The sequence below is a fragment of the Dendropsophus ebraccatus genome, chromosome 4, assembly GCF_027789765.1.
Source record: "Dendropsophus ebraccatus isolate aDenEbr1 chromosome 4, aDenEbr1.pat, whole genome shotgun sequence".
Lineage (NCBI taxonomy): Eukaryota > Metazoa > Chordata > Amphibia > Anura > Hylidae > Dendropsophus > Dendropsophus ebraccatus.
In genome coordinates, this window is record NC_091457.1 from 149,244,418 (window position 1) to 149,271,465 (window position 27,048).

The 27,048-nt window shown below is 42.4% G+C and overlaps 1 protein-coding gene across 1 annotated transcript in view; it reads right to left on the reverse strand.

The window, feature by feature from the left end:
• The window catches only part of HMCN1 (hemicentin 1), a 195,371-nt gene that overhangs the window by 27,464 nt on the left and 140,859 nt on the right, over positions 1-27,048 (reverse strand). Inside the window, exons 70-91 of the mRNA XM_069967438.1 lie at positions 26,547-26,628; positions 25,553-25,689; positions 23,913-24,054; positions 23,522-23,666; positions 22,501-22,628; positions 20,628-20,784; positions 17,892-18,013; positions 16,657-16,821; positions 13,472-13,579; positions 12,116-12,250; positions 11,901-12,035; positions 11,116-11,376; positions 10,568-10,758; positions 9,205-9,418; positions 8,150-8,284; positions 7,503-7,693; positions 7,104-7,185; positions 5,887-6,156; positions 5,083-5,253; positions 4,146-4,316; positions 2,679-2,849; positions 1,387-1,557 (exon numbers count right to left, since the gene is read on the reverse strand). Coding sequence (XP_069823539.1) covers positions 1,387-1,557; positions 2,679-2,849; positions 4,146-4,316; positions 5,083-5,253; positions 5,887-6,156; positions 7,104-7,185; positions 7,503-7,693; positions 8,150-8,284; positions 9,205-9,418; positions 10,568-10,758; positions 11,116-11,376; positions 11,901-12,035; positions 12,116-12,250; positions 13,472-13,579; positions 16,657-16,821; positions 17,892-18,013; positions 20,628-20,784; positions 22,501-22,628; positions 23,522-23,666; positions 23,913-24,054; positions 25,553-25,689; positions 26,547-26,628 — 3,484 coding nt within the window. The remainder of the gene's footprint in view (positions 1-1,386; positions 1,558-2,678; positions 2,850-4,145; positions 4,317-5,082; positions 5,254-5,886; positions 6,157-7,103; positions 7,186-7,502; positions 7,694-8,149; positions 8,285-9,204; positions 9,419-10,567; positions 10,759-11,115; positions 11,377-11,900; positions 12,036-12,115; positions 12,251-13,471; positions 13,580-16,656; positions 16,822-17,891; positions 18,014-20,627; positions 20,785-22,500; positions 22,629-23,521; positions 23,667-23,912; positions 24,055-25,552; positions 25,690-26,546; positions 26,629-27,048) is intronic.

The following is a 27,048-nucleotide window of genomic DNA, read 5'->3' on the forward strand; positions in this document are numbered from 1 at the left end:
AAGTGCATTCCTAGAAACGTTCATTGTCGATAAGCCTGTAAAAGGGCCAACAATAGGCCAATGCTGTTGGCTAATTGTTTTTTTTTGGTGGCTAATAAACTCTTCATCATCTGCACATGGCCTCATGTAACCAGAGGATGTGTAGCTGACAATCATGAGTTTAAGGGGCTGCACAAACTATCCAGGGATCGCTGAGATCGCCGAGCATAAGATGGCTGAAGACTGGTCAGGCTATGCTCCTGCCCCCTCCACATCTCTGAAAGCTTCGGCCTCTTTCACACGTTCAGTAATTTTTCTAAGCTGAGGAAAATCATCCGTATTTGCATCTGTAATTGCATCAGTTTCCGTGAAATGTGAACAGTACTAGATTGCTTCGGTTTGATCCGTGATTACAGATCTGCAATTATGGACAACTTTACGGGGTGTGTGAATAAGACCTCACTTCCAAAACGTAGATTCGCAAGACGTAAGCGTCGGGGAGCAGAAGGCGTCAACCATCTTCAGGTCAACCCCTTTAAAAGTTTAAAGCGACTCTGTACCCACAATCTATCCCCCCAAACGACTTGTACTTTCAGATAGCTGCATTTAATCCAAGATCTGTCCTGGGGTCTGCTTGGCAGGTGATGCAGTTATTGTCCTAAAAAACAACTTTTAAACTTGCAGCCCTGTGTCAAACTGCCGTGGCCTAGAGTATCTGTGCCCTAACCTTTCACCACCCCTCCGTCCCCCCTCCCCACCCTCCTCATCCTTAGGAATGCCACTGGCAGGATATTTCCTATTCCTCTGTAGTGAAGACTGCACAGGTGCCTTAACAATCCAGCTCATGTGCAGTGTTCTCACAGGTGATGAATAGGATACAACCTGCCTGGGGCATTTCTAATGATGAGGAGGGCGGGGAGGAGGGATGGAGAGGGTGTGCCAGCCTAATGCTCAGACACTCTAAGCCACGCCAGTTTGGCACAGGGCTGCAAGTTTTGTTTTTTTTGGACAATAACTGCATCACCTGCCAAACGGACCCCAGGACAGATCTTGGATTGAAAGCAGCTATCCAAAGGTACAAGCGGTTGGGGGTGGGCAGATTGTGGGTACAGAGTCACTTTAAGCAATTATAACCTATCCATTAGATGGACGATAAATTCTAGATCATGGGGATCCAACCTGACGGAGCCTATCTAATGAGCAGAAAGGGGAACCATAACTAACGGAGCAGCAGATAGTTGACCATCACTTCATATAAAGTCTATGACACAAATGAAAAGCAAAAAAATCCTTATGATTTTAAAGGTCTCTATTTTCTGTCAGTGAATAGAAACATTCTCATTTACAAAGTTATTCTTGAGTTTAATAGTTTAAATGAAAGTTGTAACATCCAAAATGGAAGCTCACCTGGACACAGATCCCCATTACAGAATTCGTTTTCATACTCCTGTCCTTCACATGTGTGGCCTCCATATTGCGGGGCTGGATTGGAGCATTCTCTGAACCTTTGTCGCATTCCACCGCCGCATGATAGACTGCAGGATGTCCAGCTTCCCCAGGCCGACCATTTCCCATCCACTAAATAAATGAGTAGAACACAGAGGTATTAGGGGCAGGCATCATCCCTGTAAGAACACTGTAAGAGCGTGCCCAAACTCTGGCTGTCCGGGCATGATGGGAATCTTAGTTTTGCAACAGCTGGAGGGCCACAAATGTGACATATATGAGCTAGGAGAAGGATAGCCATAAAAGCTGCAGGGAGGTGGGGATAGCAACAAAGAAAGAACTACACAGCAGAACTGAAGAGCGTCTATAAGGGCCAAGCTGAATGGTAGAAAAGACTCGAGAGGCAGCCTGTCAGTGGCAGCACATGGTAGGCATGCTTGGCTTTAGTGTTATAATTCCGTCTCGGAACATCCATCTAATTGGATGTGTCTAGTGTGCTGATTCTAATAGGCTGGTCTGCATGACAGCTGCCTAAAAGGGTGTTTTTTTTTCCAAATCTACTGATGTCAGAATGTTATACAGATTTGTAATTTACTTCTATTAAAAAATCTCAATTCTTCAGTACTTATCAGCTGCTGTACGTCCTGCAGGAAGTGGTGTATTCTCTCCAGTCTGACACAGGGCTCTCTGCTGCCACCTCTGTCTATGTCAGGAACTGTCCAGAGCAGAAGAGGTTTTCTATGGGGATTTGTTGATGCTCTGGACATATCCTGACATGGACAGAGGTGGCAGCAGAGAGCACTGTGTCTGAAAGAACACACCATTTCCTGCAGGACATACAGAAGCTGATAAGTACTGGAAGACTTGAGATTTTTAAACAGAATTAAATTACAGATCTGTAAAACATTTTGGACACCAGTTGATTTAAAAACAATTTTTTCCATAGTACCCCTTTAAAACAACGACAGGTGATAGTAAGAAGATACTGAGCACGAGTGACCACTAGCACTGGACATGCCAGGTGTAGAATTGAAAGAACACCAGGGGGCACCATAACAAATATGTAACATCAATACCTAAAAAAAGAGGTAATGAATAAGAAATTTGTGTGATCTTCCAGACAAAAAAAAATGTGTAAAAATCACAGTTCTAGGTCTCCCTCCAAGAAACCTTTATTATTTTATAGAGAAAAGGACCAAATAAAATATTGGGGGAAAAGATCGGATGTAATGAACGAGCATAAGTGATTGTACCTGGACAATGTCTGTCCGAGCAGATCTGAGTCTGAGTGTCTGGACCTTCACAAGGGGCTCCATCATATGAGGGGGGAGGATTATTACACGCTCTCATACGGCTCTGCGTTCCCTTCCCACATGTCTTGCTGCACGCTCCCCAGGCCTGCCAGGAGCTCCATATACCATCAACTGAAAAGAACAATAGTAAAGTCATTGTCCTATGACTATGTAATGTGTACTTATCAGACTGAATACAGAACTGGAGCCAGAAACTGGTAAAAGTGTTATTTCTTGCACTTGGAATAGTGGATGATCTTGGTATAGTACACACATGTAAGGCTTAAAGGGGATATTACTCAAACATAACTTTTGATATGTTGCTGCCCATGGTGAGACTAACAAATCCTTTCATACTTGTTATTATCTATTCAGTCTCCTTCCCCCCGTTCTGAGCTGTTACTTTCTGCTGAAAACACAAATATCTGTGTGTGAGCTTTTCTCTCCGTCTCCCCCTCCTCCCCCCTCCCTTCTGAGACAGATGATGTAAGCAAGTCCCAATCTGCAACTTATGACGTGAGGGATAATAAAAGTGAGTTCATTAGCAACTTGACTTTAGAAAAACCCTTCCACCATTACAAAAAATAAAATGTTGCAGATGAAGCCTGCCAGAAACTTGTGTACATTAGCCCTTTTTTTAAAAGGGAGGGGGGGGGGGGACAGAGAGAAAAGCTCACTTGCAGATTTTTGGGTCTTCAGCAGAAAGCAGCAGCTGAGAACTGGGGGAAGGAGACTAAAAAGATAATAACAAGTATGGAAGGAATTGTTAGTCTCACCGTGGGCAGCAACATATCAAAAGTTATGCTTGAGTGGCATAACCCTTTAAAGGTGTTGTCCGGGAAGGACTCTTTTAAAGGGGTCATCCAGAATTAGAAAAAGCACCACCCCTGTCCTCAGTTTGGATGCATTATTGCAGCTCAGTTCCATTTAAGTGAATGGAGATAAACTGTATTACTACACACAACCTGAGGACGGGGGGGGGGGGGGGGGGGGGGGAGCGCAGTTTTTGTTTATTTATTTTTTTCTGATCCCGGATAACCCCTTTAAGCTGTGAGCCTGGGCTAAAGGTAAATTAATAAAAAAAATACTTACCACCCTGGCCCAAGTGCTGATGGCAGTATTAAGCTGCTCCAGTCCTCTTTTGGGTTCAGGGATATAATGTGGCAGCGATTCGCAACTGATTGGCTGAGTGCGCCTGTTACGTCATGTCCCTAAACCTGAAGAGGCCACACAGCGTGGACTGGAGCGGCATAGCAGGAACCAGGCTCTGCAACAATGGCTCTAACCATATCTTCCACTCCCGTGACTTTTTCTACAGACAGTCCGTTTCCTATAAGACCTACCTGGACAAGGCTCAGTATTGCATACTATAGTATCCACAGCCTTCCCACTCCACTCTACAGACAGTCCGTTTCCTATAAGACCTACCTGGACAAGGCTCAGTATTGCATACTATAGTATCCACAGCCTTCCCTAAGCAGGACTTCCCTCCTTCTTGGCCTGGAGGAACATGACACGTCCTTGTTCTTGTTTTTTTCCCACTGCCACATGTTTTTGAACACTCTTCCCAAGGACTCCAGTCCGACCAGCTTCCATCCACTAAAGCAAAGCAGAACATCATTATACGCACAATTCACACCTGGACATACAACTAACCACTGATATTTATCCCCCGATAGTCTTACTTTCCTCATGTCACCATATTGGAAGAAAACTTCATAGTATTGGACTTACTTTATAGTGTGTGAGAAAGTTATATAGATTTGTGATTTACTTCTATTTGAAAAGTATTTCATGTCTTCCAGTGCTTATCAGCTGCTGCATGTCCTGCAGGAAGTGGTGTATTCTTTCCAGTCTGACACAGTGCTCTCTGCTGCCACCTCTGTCCATGTCAGGAGCTGTTCAAAAGTTATTTTCTATGGAGATTTGCTGCTGCTCTGGGCAGTTCCTGATATGGACAGAGGTGGCAGCAGACAGCACTGTGTCAGACTGGAAAGAATAAACCACTTCCTGCAGGACGTACAGCAGATGATAAGTACTGGAAGACTTGAGATTTTTAAATAGAAGTAAATTACAAATCTTTATAACTTTCTGATACCAGTTAATTCGAAAGATTTTTCTGTGGTACGGTTTTAATTATAGTAATTATACCTTTCTAGCAACAGCTATTTAATAACTCCTCCTTGCTTACACACGTGCTCAGTTATCTCAAATGTGTAGGGGAATGTGGGGTAAGCCGCTACCAGACACTTCTGGCAGATGTGAGAAGTATTATTATACATTACGGTTTTAATACGGTTTTACTATTATCTGTAGATGATCACAAATCACTTTAGAACTCCAGAAATTGATGGAGCCATTATACCTGGACATGGCTTATTCTGGCAGATTCTGCTCTCTGACTCTTCTCCTTGGCAGTAGAGGCCGCCATTTGCAGGTGCAGGGTTGTCACACAGTCGTACACGCTTCTGCACTCCCTGGCCACAAGTGACGCTGCAGGACTGCCATGGTAGCCAATCCGAAAACCCGCCGTGCACTGGAAAACAGAGATTTGTGTCATGTAATGTTATGCAATGTTCAGAGATTGGGGACCCCCATTTATGATGGCCATATGCCCTAACAGGTTGCCATGCCAGGACAATGCCTTTAAAGGAGTTCTCCCAAAAAAAAGAATTTTCAGATCAACAAGGTCAGAAAGTTATACAGGTTTGTAAATTACTTCTATTTAAAAATCTCAACTCTTTCAGTGCTTATTAGCTGCTGTATGTCCTGCAGGAAGTGGTGGATTCTTTCCAGTCTGACACAGTGCTTTCTGCTGCCACCTCTGTCCATGTCAGGAACTGCCCAGAGCGGCAGCAAATCCCCATAGAAAACCTATGCTACTCGAGATAGTTCCACACATGGACAGAGGTGGCAGCAGAGAGCACTGTGTCAGACTGGAAAGAATACACCACTTCCTGTAGGACATACAGCAGCTGATAAGTTCTGGAAGACTTGAGATGTTTAATTAGAAGTACTGGAGGACTTGAGATTTTCGAATAGAAGAAAATTACAAATCTATATAACTTTCTGTCAGTTGATTTAAAAAAAAAAAAAATCTTCAGAGAACCCCTTTAAGGTTTCATTCTGACTTAAGAGGGTGACGTCTTGTGAGATATTTGGCAATTACCTTGTACAGTAAAAGATGCTTTAGCAACAGCCGCCCCCATGATATTTGTAGCTCTGCATTCATAGACAGAAGTATCTTCCTTGCGAGCTGCTATAATTTGTAGAGATCCATTAGATAATATGATGAACCGATTGTCTCCAGAGATCGGACGGGTCATGCGGGACCAGACAAGGTCAGGTTCGGGGTCACCTTCTGCTTGGCAATTCAGAACCACTGTTGTGCCTGCGTTCACTGTGGTGTCTACTGGATGGATTGTTATGATGGGAGGTTCTGTAGATAAAGGGAACGGATGAAGAAATTGGTATCATAGAACAAGAAAGAAAATCAATATAATATAACAGGTCTTAATTAATATCACTAAGTGAGAATGTTTTACTACACTTCTGTTTAGATGTAGTTACTTTTGGATTAATAACTATAACTTTTGATAGACAGGACCCTGCCCATGAGGGCTTATTCTGATAGGACCCTGCCCACTAGGGCTTACTCTGATAGGACCCTGCCCATGAGGGCTTACTCTGATAGGACCCTGCCCATGAGGGCTTACTCTGATAGGACCCTGCCCATGAGGGCTTATTCTGATAGCACTCTGTCCACCAGGGCTTACTCTTATAGGACTCTGTCCACCAGGGCTTACTGTGCTAGGACCCTGCCCATGAGGGCTTACTCTAAAAGGACCCTGCCCATGAGGGCTTACTTTGATAGAACCCTGCCCACGAGGGCTTATTCTGATAGGACCCTGCCCATGAGGGCTAACTCTTATAGGACGCTGTCCACCAGGGCTTACTGTGCTAGGACCCTGCCCATGAGCGCTTACTCTGATAGGACCCTGCCCATTAGGGCTTATTCTGATAGGACCCTGCCCATGAGGGCTTACTCTGATAGGACCCTGCCACCAAGAGCTTACTCTGATAGGACCCTGCCCTAGAGGGCTTACTCTGATAGGACCCTGCCCCATGAGGGCTTACTCTGATAGGACCCTGCCCCATGAGGGCTTACTCTGATAGGACCCTGCCCATGAGGGCTTACAATCTACAGGGTGGAACCTTCATGACCTTTAATAAATAGAGTTTCCATTTGAAAGCTTTGTTTTCTCCCATGACCATAAAGCTTTATACTGTACATACCCTGAGCATCATATAGTAAGTTATATAGGTCATATAAAACCTTTCTACTCTCACTATCTTTCATATAAAATATATATACAAAAAACATACTTTGCAGAGACAATGTAATGGTGTGCTCCAAAACTCCAGCATCATTTGTCGCTATGCAGGTGTATTCACCGATATCTTCATTCTGTGCAAACAAAGTGATCAATGAATGGAAGGGTAGAAAAAGCTGCCCGACAGCCATAAAGCCGCCCATACACTTCCAGTAGCTATTGGCCAAACACTTGCTCTACTATTCCCGCCCGTCTCCCTATACTTTCTGGGCTCCACTGAGCTTCCATGTGTTCTCAATAGAGAGGGGGTATATTTTTTTCTTCTGCAGCAGCTTTCATGTATCCCAATGCATTTCAAGCTGCTCACTAGGCTCCTGGCCTGATCAGGCAGATTAGTCGCCCATGTAATATACATGAAATCATATAGACCTACCTTGTCTTACAGGCTTACCTTAGTGTTATAAATCGCTAAAGAGCCATTACGGAACTGCCTAAACCGTTTATTATACAGAATATCATTTCCCTTCTTGATCCACTGAACTTTAGGATTCGGATTTCCTTTCACAATACAATTTAATATAATACTGCCGCCCAAAGCCACCGTCTGATTGACAGGGTGGATCCCATCCAGAACTGGAGGCTCTAAATTTATAAGGAAAAAAAATGTTAATAAACAATATAATAAGCACAGATATGCCGTCTAATGATCTCATGTTAAAGGGCAGTTTTCTATTGGTTTACACAAACATTAGAGTGAAAAGGATATATCAATGTGCTTTGCTCTTTGCTGCTACCTCTGTCTGTGACAGGAGAGGTTTTCTATCGTGATTTGCTACTGCTCTGCACAGTTCCTGACATGGACAGAGGTGGCAGCAGAGAGCACTGTGTCAGACTGGAAAGAATACACCACTTCCTGCAGGACATACAGCAGCTGATGAGTACTGGAAGACTGGAGATTTTTAAATAGAAGTCATTTACAAATCTTTATAACTTTCTGCCACAAATATAACCCCTATGATGCACATCAGCTAATATGCCTTAGTTATATGCTTCCAGTAACCCAGCGGTGTAATGTCTATCCCCATATGGTTGTCTTACCTCTCACAAACACATATACTGTGGTGCTGATTGATGACACTGTGTTCTCTGCTATACAGGTATATGCACCATCCTCCTCTTTTTGAATACGTTCAATCACCAAATCAGTCAGAAGTTTACTAGGTCCGGGTTGTGCTGAAGGAAATGAATGGTGCATCAGAAAATGTTTGTAATATGCATTGTCTAATAACCATGATTTATCAAGCTTGAAGTTACTTCCTCCATTAGTTATTTGACCAACTACAGCACAGCACCTATTCCTCTCTGCTACATCATAATGCAGTGCTGGTAAAAGAGCACTGGACTGAACAGACTGTCCCTATAGGGATACACTACTTTAGATGGCACTGAACTGTTGCTGGTATTAGAGGAGAAGCCTTGATTTACCTTTCAGGGACAGTGTGAATCCTCTACAGTAAGCAGGCAGGCTCACATATTGCAACTACAGGCTCTTTTCATCTCCTCCACACCTAGCCCTAGCTAAGCTCCGCCCTTACTTCCTGTGTTCTATCCTGGTCTGTTAATTATAAATATGTTACTGAACCTACAAACTGTTTGGAGTTGTTTGAAAGGACATTTACCATTTAAATGAACCTTTTTTTGCCAATCCAGGACAATTTTAAATAGAACTTTCACTTTTTGGGGGTACACATTAAAAGTTGACATACTTTAAAACATGTATTCTGACCTACACCACGTAGTGACCCTTGAAACATAATCTCCTATGCTTTTGATTTGCACATTTTAAAAGGTATCTATTTAAAGGTATTGTCCAGGCTTAGAAAAATATGGCTGCTTTTTTCCAGAAACAGCGCCATCCCTATGCTCAGGTTGTGTGTGGTTTTGCTGCTCAGTTCTTTTGAAGTGAAGGGAGGTGAATTGTAATACCACACACAACCTGAGGACAGGGGTGGTGCTGTTTTTGCAAGAAAGTAGAAATGCCTTTTCTAATTCTGGACAATCCTTGTCCTGGCATTGAATCAGGGTAATAGTGAAATAGTTGAATCCCAAAATAATATAATGCTACAAATATGAACAGCATCATGGTCACTTACCTGCTATTATTCTATCCTTGTGAGCCCAGGATATCTTAGGGGAAGGGTTTCCCACTGCTTTACATGATAACCGTAACCTTTCTCCTTCATTTAGTGACACATTAGAGGGCAGTTCAGTGAAAGTTGGAGCGTAGTGGATCACTAGAGTTACCGTGTGTGAATCCTTTCCAGCAACATTGATAGCGGTACATGTATAATTACCGCCATCTTTGTGCTACAAGAAAGAATAGGGAAACAAACAGACAATAAACTTCCATCTACAATTCAGAAATACTTTGTGTAATACAACGGGAAATGTGCCCAGGGACCTTCTAGAGCAGGGATGAGGAACTTTCGTCCCGCCAGCTATTGTAAAACTACAACTTCCATCATGCCTGGGCAGCCAAAGGCTGCTGTAAAGTAACGTGTTGTGGTGCCATAAGACGATCAGGAGAATCAAATTTACTTGCCAAAATTTTAATTTCCTGTAGTTCGTAGCGAGCATAAGCTTCCCACCCTTGATTACTTGTAATTGCTATGTGAGGGTATGGGCACACTAAGGAAATCTCATGGATAACTTGCCGTAGATTCCGCCGCTCGTCCCCGCATGCTCCCGCTTCACTCTCCGCCCATCCCATAGACTTCATTCTATGGTCAGGCAGATTCCGCCGTCTGCTCAAACAATGGACACGTTCATTCTTTGGGCAGATGGCGGAAAGTGGCTGACCATAAAATGAAGTCTATGGGATGGGCAAAGAGTGAAGCGGGAGCATGCGGGGACGAGCGGCGAAATCTGCGGCAATTTATTTACGAGAATTCCTTAGTGTGCCCATACCCTCAAAGATACACTGGTTCCTGCTCTAGGAATCTGCTTTATAGTGTGCATACTTAAAGGGGTATTCCAGGAAAAAAATTGGAGATTGCGGGGCCCCCGGCTTCTCTATTATGAAAGGAGCCGCGGGTACACCACATGACCCACAGCTCTATTCAGAGCCGAATAATACGGAAGAGCGCTGTACTGAGCTCTTTCTGACGGCTCCATAGGAATGAATAGAGCTACGTGCTGTACCCATGACTCTTTTCATAATAGAGAAGCCAGGGGCCCAATACGGAGATCGGCAAGGGAAACGGAGGTCGGAATCCCCCCTCCGAAAAAGTCATTTTTCATGGAATTTAATTGATTTATTGCTAATGAACCCGTCTCTGATTGTACCTAAGGGGCTATAACCCACATATTGTGCTGCCTACGGACTCCAGGAAATTAAAATCTTATTAATTTTTCTTTTTCTCTGCTTTCACTTGTAACTCTGCACACAGCTACATTTTTCACCATTTCTACAATATCGCACCATCATTTTTTAAAAATTGCAGAAAACACATTTACCTCCGCATCATGCAAGACCAATTCCCCGGAGGTGAGAACCTCATATTTTCCATCTGTATCTATTATGGCCACATTGTTCTTTCTCCAGGATATGGTCGGTATGGGCGTTCCATAGGCCGTACAGGGAATGGTCACTTGGAAACCGTGAGTCACATCATAGTCTTTAGCATTTTTGATAATCTGGGGTGGAACTGAAAACGTAATAGAGACATAGAGGATGAAAGGAAAATCCATACACTAAGGATACGTATAGACCGTACAGGAGGAGATTTATCAAACATGGTGTAAAGTGAAACTGGCTCAGTTGCCCCTAGCAACCAATCAGATTCCACCTTTCATTCCTCACAGACTCTTTGGAAAATTAAAGGTGGAATCTGATTGGTTGCTAGGGGCAACTGAGCCAGTTTCACTTTACACCATGTTTGATAAATCTCCCCCGAGACTGTACAAGTATAGGAACAAGTCACAATGTGGTGGCTGGTCTGGAATATAGCCAATAGAGTAATAAATTGTTGACTACCATTGGATATATATGATATAATACTCACTCAGAACAGATAGGGTCATGTCAGAAGTGACGGAGCCGGCTATATTCTCGGCCACACACGTGTATAGGCCTGCATCATCCGGCTGCACGAAGACTATCTGCAGAGCTCCATTACTGATTATTCTCTGTCCAGAAAGGGGGACTCCATCTTTGCGCCAGCTGATCTCAGGTGCGGGGTACCCATAGGCCTCACACAGCATGGTGACGGACTCATCCACAGAGACGGTGTACTCTCGACCAAGTGGCTTTATTGCTGGTGGTTCTAGAGATTTACAGACGATTGTTAGGATTAAAAAGCTGAAAAAGTTGATTGTTATAGCCGAGCTGCACCAGCTTCAGGCATTAGAGACTGACAACCTCCATAGTATACTTACCAACAAATTAAAAGTCACTATGGGGATATTTAAAGAGGCAGTGTTGCAATTTTTTAAAAAATAAATCAACAGGGGTTGTGATTGCGAGCTGTTTTGCACTATATTCCCATTTTATTTTAAGCTATCTTTTAATTAACCTTATACATTGGGCCACTAGGTGTCTCCATGTACAGTTGCTGCATGCACTCATTCAGTAGCAGAGAATCCTGGAGGTGCTCGCATTGTATGGTCAGCTCTCCTGTCAAACAGCACTGAAAAACTCTGTGACTAAATTGTTGCATAACTAAGAACATTGTCTATTGGTATGGACCAGTTTGATGGTCAGATCTTAAAAAGCTTATACTGAAGATTGGCCATCAACGTAAAATTCTCAGAAAACCCCTTTGAAGGTACATCTCTGGAAATAACTTACCATAAATTTTGAGCTTGGTCCTCCCAAGAGCTGTACCCGCTGGGTTTTGAGCGATACAAGTATAAGTACCGGCATCTTCCTGTCTCACTTTAACAATTTTAAGGCTTCCATTAGGAAAGATAGTGTAATGACTTCCTACAAATAAAAAAGTCGTAAAACTATTAAACAGTAATATTCAAAGTCGCGTATTATAAATAATTTAGAACATGGGGTACCTGTTCTGATAGCGACACCTTCTTTCTGCCAGGTCAGTGTGGGTGATGGCGTTCCAACGGCTTCGCACGAAAGAGTAACCGAATGGTTTATAATGGCCTCCAGGTAATCAAGTTGACTTTGAATGACGGGAACCTCTAATCCGGAAAATATAGAGGAAACCAATCGTTCTGATCCTAAACAAGGATCTACATGTACATACACACATATATACCACACACACACACACATATATATATCATACACACATATACTTAACACACACACACATATCATACACACACACACATATGTACCACACACATATATATCATACACACATATCATACATGCACACACACATATATCATACACACACACATATATATATATATCATGCACACACATATCATACACACATACATACACACAGACAGACAGACAAACACACATATATATATATATCATACACACACATATCAGACATGCACACACATACTGTATATCATACACACATCATACACCCACGCACAAACACACATCATACACACATGTCATACACGCACACATATATCATACACACACACACATATCATACACACACACATCATTCACACACACACACACATATATAATACACACATATCATACACACAAATATATAATAAACACACATATCACACACGCACACACACACACATATATATATAACACACACACATCATACATGCGCACACACACGCATATATGTACTACACACACACACATCATACACGCGCACACACACACATTATACACACATGTCATGCACGCACACACACACATCATACACACACACATATCATTAACACACACATATCATTCACACTCACACACATATATAATACACACATATACACACAAATATATAATACACACACATATCATACACGCACACACACACACATATCATACATGTGCACACACACGCATATATGTACCACACACATCATACACGCACACACACACATCATACACGCACACACACACATATCATACATGCACACACACACACATATATCATACACACATACATACACACCTATATATCATACACACACACACACACCTATATATATTATACACACACATTTCACACGCACACACACACTATACATATATATATACTCTGTGGATAGATAGATAGATAGATAGATAGATAGATGGAGAGATAGATAGATAGGAGATAGATAGATAGATAGATAGATAGATAGATAGATAGATAGATACCACACACACACACATATATATACATATACCACACACATTCCATCTTTTCTATTTTTGTCATGTTGATTTTTTGGGTAATTTTTGTTAATAACAGTAATTTTACTACTAACCTTGAACGTGGAGATTTATATGAATCTGAGCAGAGCCAACCTCATTAACCGCCTTACAAGTGTATGTTCCAGCATGACTTGGATCTGCACCCAATATTTCGATGCTTCCTAGAATCCAATTAAAGGAAATAAATTTAGAGCATTTGCGTAATTCTTGGGATATTACATTAAAAAAAAAATCTTAGTGTTGGCCGAGCTTCAATGGGTCTTTCCCTCTATCGTATTCTGTAAAAAAAAAATCTGTGCCATTAAAAATAAAAAAGGACATTGAACACAGGATGAAGCTCAAATGTCTTAAAGGGATATTTTCATCATCAAAAGTTATGGTGGATTGTTGGTGATTAGATGACTGGGAGCCCCATCCAATCAGTGTAATAATACGATCCATTGAAGCCAATAGGAAATAGGCAGTGCTCGCAGTATAGAATAATGTCCGTAATTGATTATGACCTTCTAAATAACAAACATGCTCATTATTTACCAATTACTTATTGCAAAAAAGACCTTTTCTCACCTTTATTTTGATAATAATCTGACACTTGTCACATCCATGCCCCAATATTTTTACTGTTTTTAAAGTGTTCTTGTAGGGTAAGATGAAAAATGATTATAGTGCAGCACTGTGCACAATAATCATTGTTCTGAATTATTACAGATTTCAGTAGCCAGTGCAAGACCCAACGCACAATGTAAAGTGATTCTATGGAGCTGGGTCTCACACCTGCTATAGCTGTTATGGAAATAAAAGAGGACATGCCATCTCCTAGTGCATAGTAATGAACGGCCAGGAGTTGCAGACCACAACAACTCTTTATAAATATTTATTGAGGATCTGTTTTCTATTACAAAGGGGAATTTCCCCTAACGTAGGGAATTTTACACATTAAGGGGCATATTACTGGGTGCCTACCTACCAGGGAGGCTACTTACAGGAGGCCTACATATACAGGGAGGCCTAACTACTACAGTATATGAATGAACAGACGATATCAGTGCACAGAGGGGCCATAACCACTCTTTGGAGACAGAGTGACCTATTGTATGAAGGCACAAAGGGGACCTAACTACTATATGGAAACACAGAAAGTACTTATAATGTATAGAGACACAGAGGGGCTAAACTGCTATATAGGGGACACAGCAGCCAGGAGAAGAGACAACAACTAGTCTGTACAACTATTCACAGACTGATTTAATTCATAACAAAGTAAGCACTTAGGAACTAAAACATAACTTTTAATCAAGATAATAAAAAAGAAAGGTATATATAGCTAAAATAGATAGAATCACCAATCTGAATCAAAATCACCGCACTTAGGAAAATAACAGTGTAAATGTATAAACAACGGAACTTATTAAAAGGGAAACACACGAGAGGACAAGGTGCACTCTGTCCACTCCTAGATTGTGATACTTTCCCTACCTTTTGGGGTGACCCACCTCCTTAAAAGGGTGGCCCCAACCACGATGACGTTCCCTTCCCTCCTCTAAGTGCAGGACAAGACACAAACAAACACAAAATGTGAATCACACAAAATGGGGTACCACACCAAACCAATATTCAAAAAAGAATCCAACGCGTTTCACCTGTACAAATAATAACAGGATCATCAGGGATATAGTGGTGTACAACAAACAATAACAACAAAAGAAAATGTAGTGCAATAGATGTACAGCGCAAAACCACCTGCACCACCTCCGGTGGATTGCTGGATAGTGCTGAGGAGTAACTCAGTGACACATGTGTGTCTCAGAATACACATGGGATGATGCCAGTACTAGTAATCAGGACAATAGAAATCCTAAGTATTACAGCAAGTGAATACCACCAATAGGACTCTTGGGAGTCAGTACCCAAATGCCAGGATATAGCAGAAAATAGTCATTTACATGAATGTGACAGGCATGCTAAGATACAGTATACTGTTTGCAATTAGCCCAGTCAAGCAGCTGATAGCTGCATCCTACTATCACTGGATTATTAAATGCTCAATAGCACAAAAGCACAAAGTATACATGTGTCTGAAAGCCAGCAATACTTATCAATAGCGTCCCGATGGTGGAACAGGCATCCTGCTGCAGATGTTCAGTGCACTCCTAAGGTGGTAGGTGCCAGGATGTAATGCCCCTAGCTGGTTTTCAGACACATGTATACTTTGTGCTTTTGTGCTATTGAGCATTTAATAATCCAGTGATAGTAGGATGCAGCTATCAGCTGCTTGACTGGGCTAATTGCAAACAGTATACTGTATCTTAGCATGCCTGTCACATTCATGTAAATGACTATTTTCTGCTATATCCTGGCATTTGGGTACTGACTCCCAAGAGTCCTATTGGTGGTATTCACTTGCTGTAATACTTAGGATTTCTATTGTCCTGATTACTAGTACTGGCATCATCCCATGTGTATTCTGAGACACACATGTGTCACTGAGTTACTCCTCAGCACTATCCAGCAATCCACCGGAGGTGGTGCAGGTGGTTTTGCGCTGTACATCTATTGCACTACATTTTCTTTTGTTGTTATTGTTTGTTGTACACCACTATATCCCTGATGATCCTGTTATTATTTGTACAGGTGAAACGCGTTGGATTCTTTTTTGAATATTGGTTTGGTGTGGTACCCCATTTTGTGTGATTCACATTTTGTGTTTGTTTGTGTCTTGTCCTGCACTTAGAGGAGGGAAGGGAACGTCATCGTGGTTGGGGCCACCCTTTTAAGGAGGTGGGTCACCCCAAAAGGTAGGGAAAGTATCACAATCTAGGAGTGGACAGAGTGCACCTTGTCCTCTGGTGTGTTTCCCTTTTAATAAGTTCCGTTGTTTATACATTTACACTGTTATTTTCCTAAGTGCGGTGATTTTGATTCAGATTGGTGATTCTATCTATTTTAGCTATATATACCTTTCTTTTTTATTATCTTGATTAAAAGTTATGTTTTAGTTCCTAAGTGCTTACTTTGTTATGAATTAAATTTGTTGCTTTATAGTAGCACAGGAGTGTGTATATCGGCGTGGAGGACGTTACCCCCTCGTATATCTAATTGGGTTTTCTGTGGAATTCGTATTCACAGACTGAATTAGAAATTAAAGTAATTTAGAAAAAATGATTATTGTGCATGGTGATGCACTATAATCATTTTTTAATTTACAGTACATATTAAATAAATGACTGAACATGCTTACCGGAAGGGAGTATCTTGTAGCTATCTCCTTCAGCAGGGAGATGTTTCCCTTCCTTTGACCAGTGGACTCTTGGATGTGGAACACCGTATACAGTACACGGAATTACAGCAGATGAAGATTTACTCACGTATATATTTGTAACTTCATCAGCAATAGAAGGAGGCACTAAAAGAGGAATAAAATGCAAATTCACTACACACAAGATTACTGCACAGGTTTACTAAAACTCTAATTCTGTTTTTGCTTTTGTTTTTTTCAGCCATTTTTTTTCTAACCATAACATGGTCCCAGAGGTTGCTTTATCCTTCCCAGAATTTCAGGGACAGAATATCAGTTTTCTCTGAAGAAGCCAAAAAATGAATATGTGGTTGAAAACATCCCAAGGCATAATGATCACAACTGGACTAAAACTGGTAAATCAAATGTAACATGGTGCATATTATCTGTCAATTAGATTTGTCATGAACAGAAAAACTGGAACTAATGCTAAAAATATTCCTGTAAAAAATGTTGACCATAGGATCAAATTTTAGCTTTTACGTTCAAGTCTGCTTTAGAAAAATTAAATAGGTTGTACAGGGAGCAGAAGACAACTCAAGCCTCCTGCTCCCCAGGGGAGGGATCGCTTCCTGTATTTCCATATATTTTAAGTATACCTGCAGAGACATAAAGGGTTGGGTGTACTGTATATCCCAGGTACATATCATTTATATATCAGGTATATTGTGTAAAGTTTTTTACATAAATGGGTCGGTGCCCGCGTGGGCATGCCGGTGCTGCAGTCCTTCTTCTGAACCACCACCCGATTCCCACGTACGGCAATGGTCTATTCCCGAGCACCAGCTGGGCATGATACACTGGGGGCAGATCTGCTGGTCCCCAGTGTGACAATCTCCCCTCCCCCCATGACACGGCTCCATTAGAATCAATGGAGACGCATCACAGAGGGCAGGGGCTGTCACCACACCGGGGGTTGGCGGACAGGCCCCCAGTAATTCATGCTGGGACGGTTCTCGGGAATAGACTAACGCTGTGTGTAGAAAACTGCAGCTTTGGCCTCCCCACGGCGCCGCCGATCCATTCAGGTAAAAAATTTAAAGCGATGTACCTGATGGTACAGCATCGTGGAGGTGAGTACCTGTTTATTTCTTATTTTAATGCAAAATCATGGAAAGCCTCTTCAAAGATGGTTATTGCCAATCTTGTCTTACCATAGAAACTTACAATTTCCTTACCTAACACTGTTAAAGACACCTCGATTTCATCATGACCGGCATCATTGGAGGCAAAACACACATATCTTCCTGTGTCATCTACAGTCGGAGAAATTATTACGAGCGATCCAGAAGAGAGAAGTCTGCAAAAAAAAAAAAATACAGGGATCAAAACATACAGATGAAATAAAACTCCACATAGTGACACTCCAAATCACAAGGATACAAGGTGTCATCAATAAACACACAATAAAAGGCAAGATCATAAAAATGATGATTGTCTGAGAGAGTGCCTCTCTCTTCCCAATAGTGTCACTGTAAAATCTCAGAAGGGGCCGAGACTCTCCGCCAAGCACCTTCATTGTCATGACTATTGGATCGCCAACGTTCACTCAATGCATACCTTTGGTTCAGAAACGAAAAACCATGTTTGTCCTTCCAGGTAACTTCTTGGCTACAAAGGACATTGATGTAAGATTTCTATTCTTGTGTTAAAGCGACTCTGTACCCACAATCTGTCCACCCCAAACCGCTTGTACCTTCAGATAGCTGCTTTTATTCCATGATCTGTCCCGGGGTGCATTTGGCAGGTAATGCAGTTATTGTCCTAAAAAACTACTTTTAAACTTGCAGCCCTGTGCCAAACTGGAGTGGCCTAGAGTGTCTGTGCCCTAACCTTGCACCACCCCTCCGTCCCTCCTCCCCACCCTCCTCATCATTAGGAATACCACTGGGAGGATTTTTCCTATTCCTCTGCAGTGAAAACTGCACAAGTGCCTTAACGATCCAGCCCATGTGCCATGCTGACACAGCTGATGAATAGGAGACAATCTGCCTGGAGCATTCCTAATGATGAGGAGGGCGGGGAGGAGGGACAGAGAGGTTGTGCCAGCCTAATGCATAGTCACTCTAGGCCATGCCAGTTTGGCACAGGGCTGCAAGTTTAAAAGTTGTTTTTTAGGAGAATAACTACATCACCTGCCGAACGGACCCCAGGACAGATCTTGGATTAAAAGCAGCTGTCCGAATGTACAAGCGTTTTGGGGTGGACAGATTGTGGGTACAGAGTCGCTTTAACACAAGAATAGAAATCTTACATCAATTTCCTTTGTAGCCAAGAAGTTACCTGGAAGGACAAACATGGTTTTTCATTTCTGAACCAAAGGTATGCATTGAGGGAATGTTGGCGATCCAATAGTCATGAGTCGCTTTAAAAAAGGAGGTCTTAAAGAACTGTCACCACACAAAAAAAAGTTTATGGGGGACATTTATCCAGACTGACATACATGTACGCCAGTCCTAAATAAAGCCCTGCCCCCATTCATCCCACAGCTTTCACTAAGAGGTGCAGGCCCTGCGATTGGCGCAGTAATAGCGCAAAAATTTACACCTGCTCCTGAGTGGGTGTAAATTTCTGCCTTGTTTACACCTGTTTCCAGACCTAATCTTTAATTAATGAGGCGTGGGAAGAGGCCCCCATTAAGCGTACGCCAGGGAGAAGGTTCCAATCTGCACCACCTCCATGGAGTACGCACAGGGCACATTGATAATAAATCTCCCCTCTTTGCGTCTATTTTGTTATACAACAGTAGGAGTTTATAGACCTGTCAGCAGCTTTTTGCTGACTAAAGTAAAGGCAATGCATACTAGAGCTTCTTACACACTGAATCAGGATATACAGTACAATATTACTCTTATTTTATTCCGTTGTTCCAGCGCTGAGATATAAGCTTTAGATGTTTTATGGAAATTAGTAGATAAATTAGGTCATCTGGGTTCTATCTCCTTATTTGCATACATTTCTTAAGTTTATATCTCAGCGCTGGAACAGTAGAATTGAAAAAGAGTAATATATCCTGATTCAGGGTAAGAAGCCCTATTGCTGCCTTTCCTTTAGTCAGAAAAAAAACTGCTCATAGAACCACCTAAAATACGTCTGTGATTTCCCTTATGAGAGTAATGTGACATGGGTTCTTTTAGGGATGAATGCAACTGGAGGATGCTCCTAACAGTCAGCACTTGAATACCAGTGGCTGAAGAAGTTGGATGCCAAACTAGGAAGTTTTGGAAAACATGGATACAGCCAAAGGCTATGTTCACACTACGTAACTTTCCGGCCGTAGCACGCTCCATGAATAAGCGGCCGGAGATTTACGTAGTTTGCGTACAATGGAAAGTATACAATCTACGGCTGCACAGTTCAAACTACGTACGAACTTACGCCCGGATCGCATGCGGCGCCGTAAAAAATGAACCAGACCATTGTTTCGGGACGGAAATGCTGTAACTTACGCCCGTATCGTAACATGCGGTCCCGTACGGAGTGGTGATTTCTTCTTTTTTCTACTTTGTTTTGCCGATCCAAAAGGTTCTGTGGGGTGTCCGGGGCTAGCCGAAGATATCCCAGTAAAATACCGCTGTCAGATCGCTACGTACGCCGCTCAGGAAGCGTACGTAGCTTACGGGCGTAAATTCGCGGACCGTACGTAGCCGGCCGCAACTTCCGGCCGGAGTTTAACACGTATATGTCCGGCCGCGAAAAATATGCGGCCGGACATATACGTAGTGTGAACATAGCCTCAGGCTGTAAATATGTTTTCCTTGACTTCCTAGGGCTGCATCCAACTTCTTCAGCTACTGGTAATGAAATGCTGAATAATCTGACTTGCCCTCATCTTTAGTTCTTATACTTGGTACCACTGTATGTTTTATGCTCCATCGTGTAACTTTATTGTTATTCTCACATCTGCACCATACCTGTAAAGATTCTGATTGATCTCTGTATTGAGTAGGTGTCCATTTTTCTTCCATTCCACCTTTGGATTAGGCGTGCCCGTAACATTACAGCTCAGTGTTGTCTGCTTGTTTACCAGCGCCGTCGTGTTTTTCGGACCAGGTATTATAGATGGAGGATCTGAAAACCAAGTCCAAAAAGACAAGAACAAAATGATTGATTTACTACATTACATAGTACCCTGTAAAAACTACTCAGCAAGTCTTCCCATATTGATATAAGGCTGTAGATGTGGTTGATTAATCACAGAAATTTCTACAAACAATTGATTACAACTAAGGACTTGTACAGAGCCATATAGATCTTGGGGTTTATTGTTTCCCCTTCTGCAGACTACTGACTGGAAATTCTAAGGCTATGTTCCCACAGTTTTTTTAGAGTGTTAGGGCGCATTCAGACTACGGAATCTGTACGGAGAACATCCCGCAAATTCTGCTGCTCGCTCCCGCTCGCATCTCTGTCCGTCCCATAGACTCCATTCTATGGTCAGTCGAATTCCGCCTTCCACACCAGCAGGTCACCTGTCAACTCTTTGGGCGGAGTCCTACCACAGATGTTGCTAGTATTTTGCGCCCCTCGCAAAAGTCTTTACTTCAAGTAAAAGTGGTGATGAAGTAGTACCTAAGTTTTACCACAAGATGTCGCTACTGTATGTAACTGTACTTGTATATTGCACAGCTGTAGTAACTAAGGGGTTATTGTTTGTTGTAATCTGCGCACCAATGAGAGCCCTCTTTTCTTCTCTACCTATCTCTATGCTCCTTTCCCTTTATACTTTCTTATCCACCACTCACAGGGGACTTTACACTTCCTGTAGGAAGTCACCACATGGGGAGAGGAAGTACACATCCACACTTAGTGAGTCTTACCTAAGTCTTGGTGGAGAGAGGACGCAAGACAGGATGGTCCCTGCAGTAGTCCAGCTGGGCCCTGGCTTTGCCAGGTCCCCACCTAGTCAGTGTCCAGTGTAGTCTAGTTGGTGGTAGTGGACAGACAAACATGGGAGACGCAGACACCAGTTTCTTGAAAGCAGCACTTCTACTCACTATGCAGTGTTAAGTCACTCAGGAGTGGACAAGTCAAAGATCACCCCAACACATGCCGTGAACATTTCTAACAGTGCAGTATCCTGATAACAAGAGGAACTGATCCGGATAGAGCAAAGTTGCTAGAAGCCTTCGTACTCTATCTCGCAGCGCGGGTGTCACCAGGAAATCCTGACCACTCTGCTCAACTCAGGTAACAAGGTCTGGGGCTTGTGTCACCCTCATAGGACGAGCCATCCAACACTGTAGGGCAACAGGTGGTATAACGACAGCTAAGGTCGAAACACGGGCACAAGTATATTTCTACTTTCAAGTCTTCAGTATTCTACTTCTTCTTCTAAAGTTCCAGCAGAGCACACTTCTACCCTGGGTTGGGACTCTTAGTACAAACTCCTCTCCATTGTTCAGGACTCTCAGTACAAACTCCTCTCACTGCTCTGAACTTGAAGCACAAACTCATCTACTGTTCTCAGCTCATCTCTACTACCCAGGTATGATGGGAACTGTATCTGGTGGTCCATAGGTTTCCCACATGGGTCTAGAAATGATCCAGGTGAACAATGAGGAAGATTTAAAACCATATGTGCTTATGGGGTTATATTCTATATAACCCTTTAACCCATATAACCCTTTATAAGATGCACATAGATAATATACACTCAGTATAGAGTCACAAGACAACAGCTATAGCTGCCCAAGGTCACCTAACATACAGGGCGTGCTTGTGATTGTCTTGTATTCTCTATCACATCTACAATACAAGGTCTTTCTCATCTCAGAATATACATACCGTAAACCATAAGCTCAGTTTTCCTCTGACTTGATCCTGCTGCATTAGTTGCTAAGCAGACGTAATGACCAGAGTCTGTGATATCTGTTAATGGAAAGTACAGTGAACCAGATCCTGAAGTAAAATACCTAAAATGAAGAACAAATTGGGTTATTTTATATATACGTTATGTGTCCTTTACATACAAGTTCTGTGTCTGCAGCTCCTATACAAAACTATATGTCTCCATGGTAACAGACTACAAACCTTGTGCAGTCTGACCTTATGGTCACACCCTCTTATCTGTCCCCTACTTCTAGATAAGGTGCCTTTGAGAGGTCAGTCAGTAGGTAGGGACATGTAGATGGGGTTATGAACGTAAGAGACACATAGAACTGCTATGAAGCTGTAGACACAAAACAATAGAACAAATTTAATGAAAATCAATTGTCGAATCAGAAAAATTGATTGCAACATTTTACACAGCCTTTATATGCCTTTTTTTCAAATCAACTGTTTCGAGAAAGTTATATAGATTTGTAAATTACTTCTATTTAAAAATCTCCAGTCTTCCAGTACTTATCAGCTGCTGTATGCCCTGCAGGAAGTGGTGTATTTCTAGTCTGAAACAGTGCTCTCTGCTGTCACCTCTGTCCATGTCAGGAACTGTCCAGAGCAGCAGCAAATCCCCATAGAAAACCTCTCCTGCTCTGGACAGTTCCTGTTACGGACACAGGTGGCAGCAGAGACCACTGTGTCAGTTTGGAAAGAACACACCACTTCCTGCAGGACATACAGCAGCTGATAAGTACTGGAAGACTTCAGATTTTTAAATAGAAGTAATTTCCAAATTTGTATAACTTTCTGGTACCAGTTGATTTGAAAAAATAAATAAATAAAAAATTAGCGAGAGTACCCCTCTAATAGTGTACAGTATATTAACATCATCATATGACAAATAAGTTGATGACGGACAATTCCTTTTATTTAATTAAAATGATCAAATTCTTATATAATATTTTAATATTGTTGAGAATCCAACCTTTTGCTATTTCCATCCAGAATGAAGCCATCTTTCCTCCATGATATTCGAGGTGACGGGATGCCATTGGCGATACAATCCAAGGTGGCAGGTCTATTGATCAAAGTGGTTACCAGCGTGCGGCCATCTTTTATTGAAGGAGGAACTGTGGATATCGGATAGATTAGGACTCAGGAATAAAACATCCATGTTGTGTTGCATTTGCATTAAATTTCATTTGTACGGAAGAGATATATGTTCCCAACCCAACAGTGAACTCACTGAATGTAAAGGAACAGACGGTCAGGGACCACCCTGATGACTCTTGGAGTGCATTATATACTGTGCCTAACATAGAAGTCTTATACAACACATAAAGCTGTTTTTTAAAGAAGCCAGAAATAGGTTTTACCATGGACATTCAGCATAAATTCTCTGGTGTTTCTTCCAGCAACATTGCTTGCAATACAGGTATAGCGCCCGGCGTCCGTCACCTCTGCGCTGTGGATTTGAATGTATTGTCCATCCGATGAAACAGACACTCGGAAGCTAGACTAAGGCAGACGAAAAATACCATCTGTTATATGAAGAATATTCAATAGAAAAAATATCCTATACTTACCTTCCTCACTCCCCCACCATCGCTGTTGTCACAGAGCCCTGGTTATGCTAGGCTGCACCTCTCAGTTTGGAAATGGCACGTGGAATTATTCCCTCAGCCAATCAGTGGCAACAGTAGCGTCCTGCCTCTTCCACTGATTGGCTGAGAGGTCCTTGTGCTGATACACACACCAAGGTAACAGGGGAGTGAGGAAGGCAAGTATTGTCTTTTTCTTTTTTTTTTTTAACAAGACCCTGAGGGAAAGAATTAGTCCCCTAAATACAATTTTAAAGTGTCACTGTCGTTTTTTGTTTTTTGTTTTTCGCAGAAATCAATAGTCCAGGCGATTTTAAGAAACTTTGTAATTGGGTTTATTAGGCAAATATGCCATTATCTGCATTCAAAAAGACTTTCTCCAGCCCCCCTCTCGCTCTCATTCACCGCTCAATATCAGGAAATCTCGACTTCTTGAGTCCTGTCTGTTCTATGGAGAGGGGAGGAGGGAGATTAGTCGCCAGCAGAGAGCAAAGAACAAAGGATTACACAGCGGGAGCTGCATGAAAGCCAGTATTCAGAGGTCAGAGAGGTCAGAGCTGACTGTCAGAGGAAATAGCCCGGTGATGTAGCTGTAAATTAACTCTTTGTTGTCCTGTTTTGGCACCTCATCTCCCTCCACCCCTCCCCTCTCCATAGAAAATCATGAAGACGGGGGGAGAGCATTAAACTGCTTTTTCATGATAAAAATGCATTTCTTAGCCCATAATCCTAATTACAAAGTTTCTTAAAATCGCCTGTACTATTAATTTTTTTTTTTAAAACAACAGTGACAGATAAAGGAACGATAATAATAATGGAGAAGATGAGAATCTCCAGGCATGAAATAGAAGTTATACGGAAAGACAGAAAGAGAAATAGATAAGAACATAAAATAGAGGACCATACGTAAATAAAAGGCAAAAAAAAAGTTTAGTTTATTAAAATCAGTGGCCGTGCTTCAAGTAGGCCCCGGTGTATACTGGAATACCCTTTTACCGGTATCCCATGGTATATCGACAACACACCCAAGAACGTAATGGTGAGATACAACATCAAAGAGGAGCAAGCACAGATCTAAGGCTGGGTTCACACTACGGAACCCAAGTGGAGAATCTCCGCCGGATTCCAAAGCTCGTACCTGTTCACGGACGGGCGCCTCTCTGCCTGTGCCATAGACAACATTCTATGCACGGGCCGATCACGACGAAAGAATTGAGACGTCAATTCTTTCGGTGGATAGTGGAATCGGGCCGCCCATCGAATGGTGTCTATGGCACAGGCGGAAAGGTGCGCGGCTACGAACAGGTACGAGCTACTGAATCTGGCGGAAATTATCCGCTCGGGTTCCATAGTGTGAACCCAGCCTTATACCAACAACCAGATGAAGGCTCCACACCCGCACCCGTGGTATTTACCATTAATGGCTTCTCATCCTTCATCCATGTTATCTCCGGAGTCGGCAATGCATCAGATTTACACTCCAGAATGACTTGCTTGCTTTGCAGCACAGTAATGTTATGGATTCCATTGATACCGGCAATGCTGGGGGGCACTGTGGAGAAATAAAGTACTGTATCACTGCATAGTACATTGTTAGGTAGAAGTAGTCTGGAACCAGTCAGCCGTGGGGTTGGCACTCACTTCACTTTGGTCTGCAGCCAGAATAACATGGCCCTGTCTACTGCCAGATTCATATCCTATTGTGCCACAAGCTTGGAAACCGTACTGGCACACTGACTGATCCGCTCTGCCACATCAACCATAAAGCGAAATTCATAATAATGTTACATGATATCCAGAATTTTATTGTATTCATTCAGTAATGGAAAAAAGCTAGACCGAATCTGGCACATAGACATAGGGAAACCCTGTGTTACTCGAGCTCCATAGGATAACAAGCCATGTCTCTATTATATTACCAATCATACAGCTGCCAATAGTGACAGTAATAGTGGGTCCATGCAGTGTCGAACTGGCCCACCAGAGGACTGGAGAATCCTCCGGTGGGCCCCCAGCTTTAGAACCTGCACTAACACCGACTGACATGTTGTTTCTCACTGGTTCTTCTTTGGTGGGCCCCAACACTGGGTCCATGTCTAGCTCCTAGGTGAGGTTGGATACATCCCATGTAGAGATGAGCGAACTGGGTTCGGGTTCGAGTCCATCCGAACCCGAACGTTCGGCATTTGATTAGCGGTGGCTGCTGAACTTGGATAAAGCTCTAAGGTTGTCTGGAAAACATGGATACAGCCAATGACTATATCCATGTTTTCCACATAGTCTTAGGGCTTTATTCAACTTCAGCAGCCACCGCTAATCAAATGCTGAACGGTCGGGTTCGGATGGACTCGAGCATGCTCCAGGTTCGCTCGTCTCTAATCCAATGAAATCTAAGGGATCAGAACTTACTGTGAACGGTTACAGAGAATTCTTTCTTAGCTTCTCCGGCTTGGTTAGAAACCAGACAGCTATAAAGCCCGATGTGCTCCTCCTGGAAACATGGAAGATAGAGAATAACTAAATACCTGGTATAGGATAGAGGAACAGTAAGAGGGTATTTCAAGTCGAAAATCTAAGCAAAGTAATAGCGCTCCTGCAGTAAAAAGAAAGCTGTCTCTCTAGTGCCACCTATAGGTAGATATATTGTATGTCTTATATATTATAATATCTGACCTATATAAAAGCCTTGGAATATTATTAAAAAAGCACTCCGCTTCATCCAGGAAGATTGCATTCCTGTAGAGCAGCATTATTCAAGTTAAAGGGGTTATACAGCGCTACAAAAACATGGCCACTTCTCCCCTTTCTTGTCTCCAGTTCAGGTGTGGTTTGCAATCAAGCTCCATTTACTTCAATGGAACTGAGTTCAAAACCCCACCCAAACTGGAGACAAGAGAGGGGAAAAAGTGGC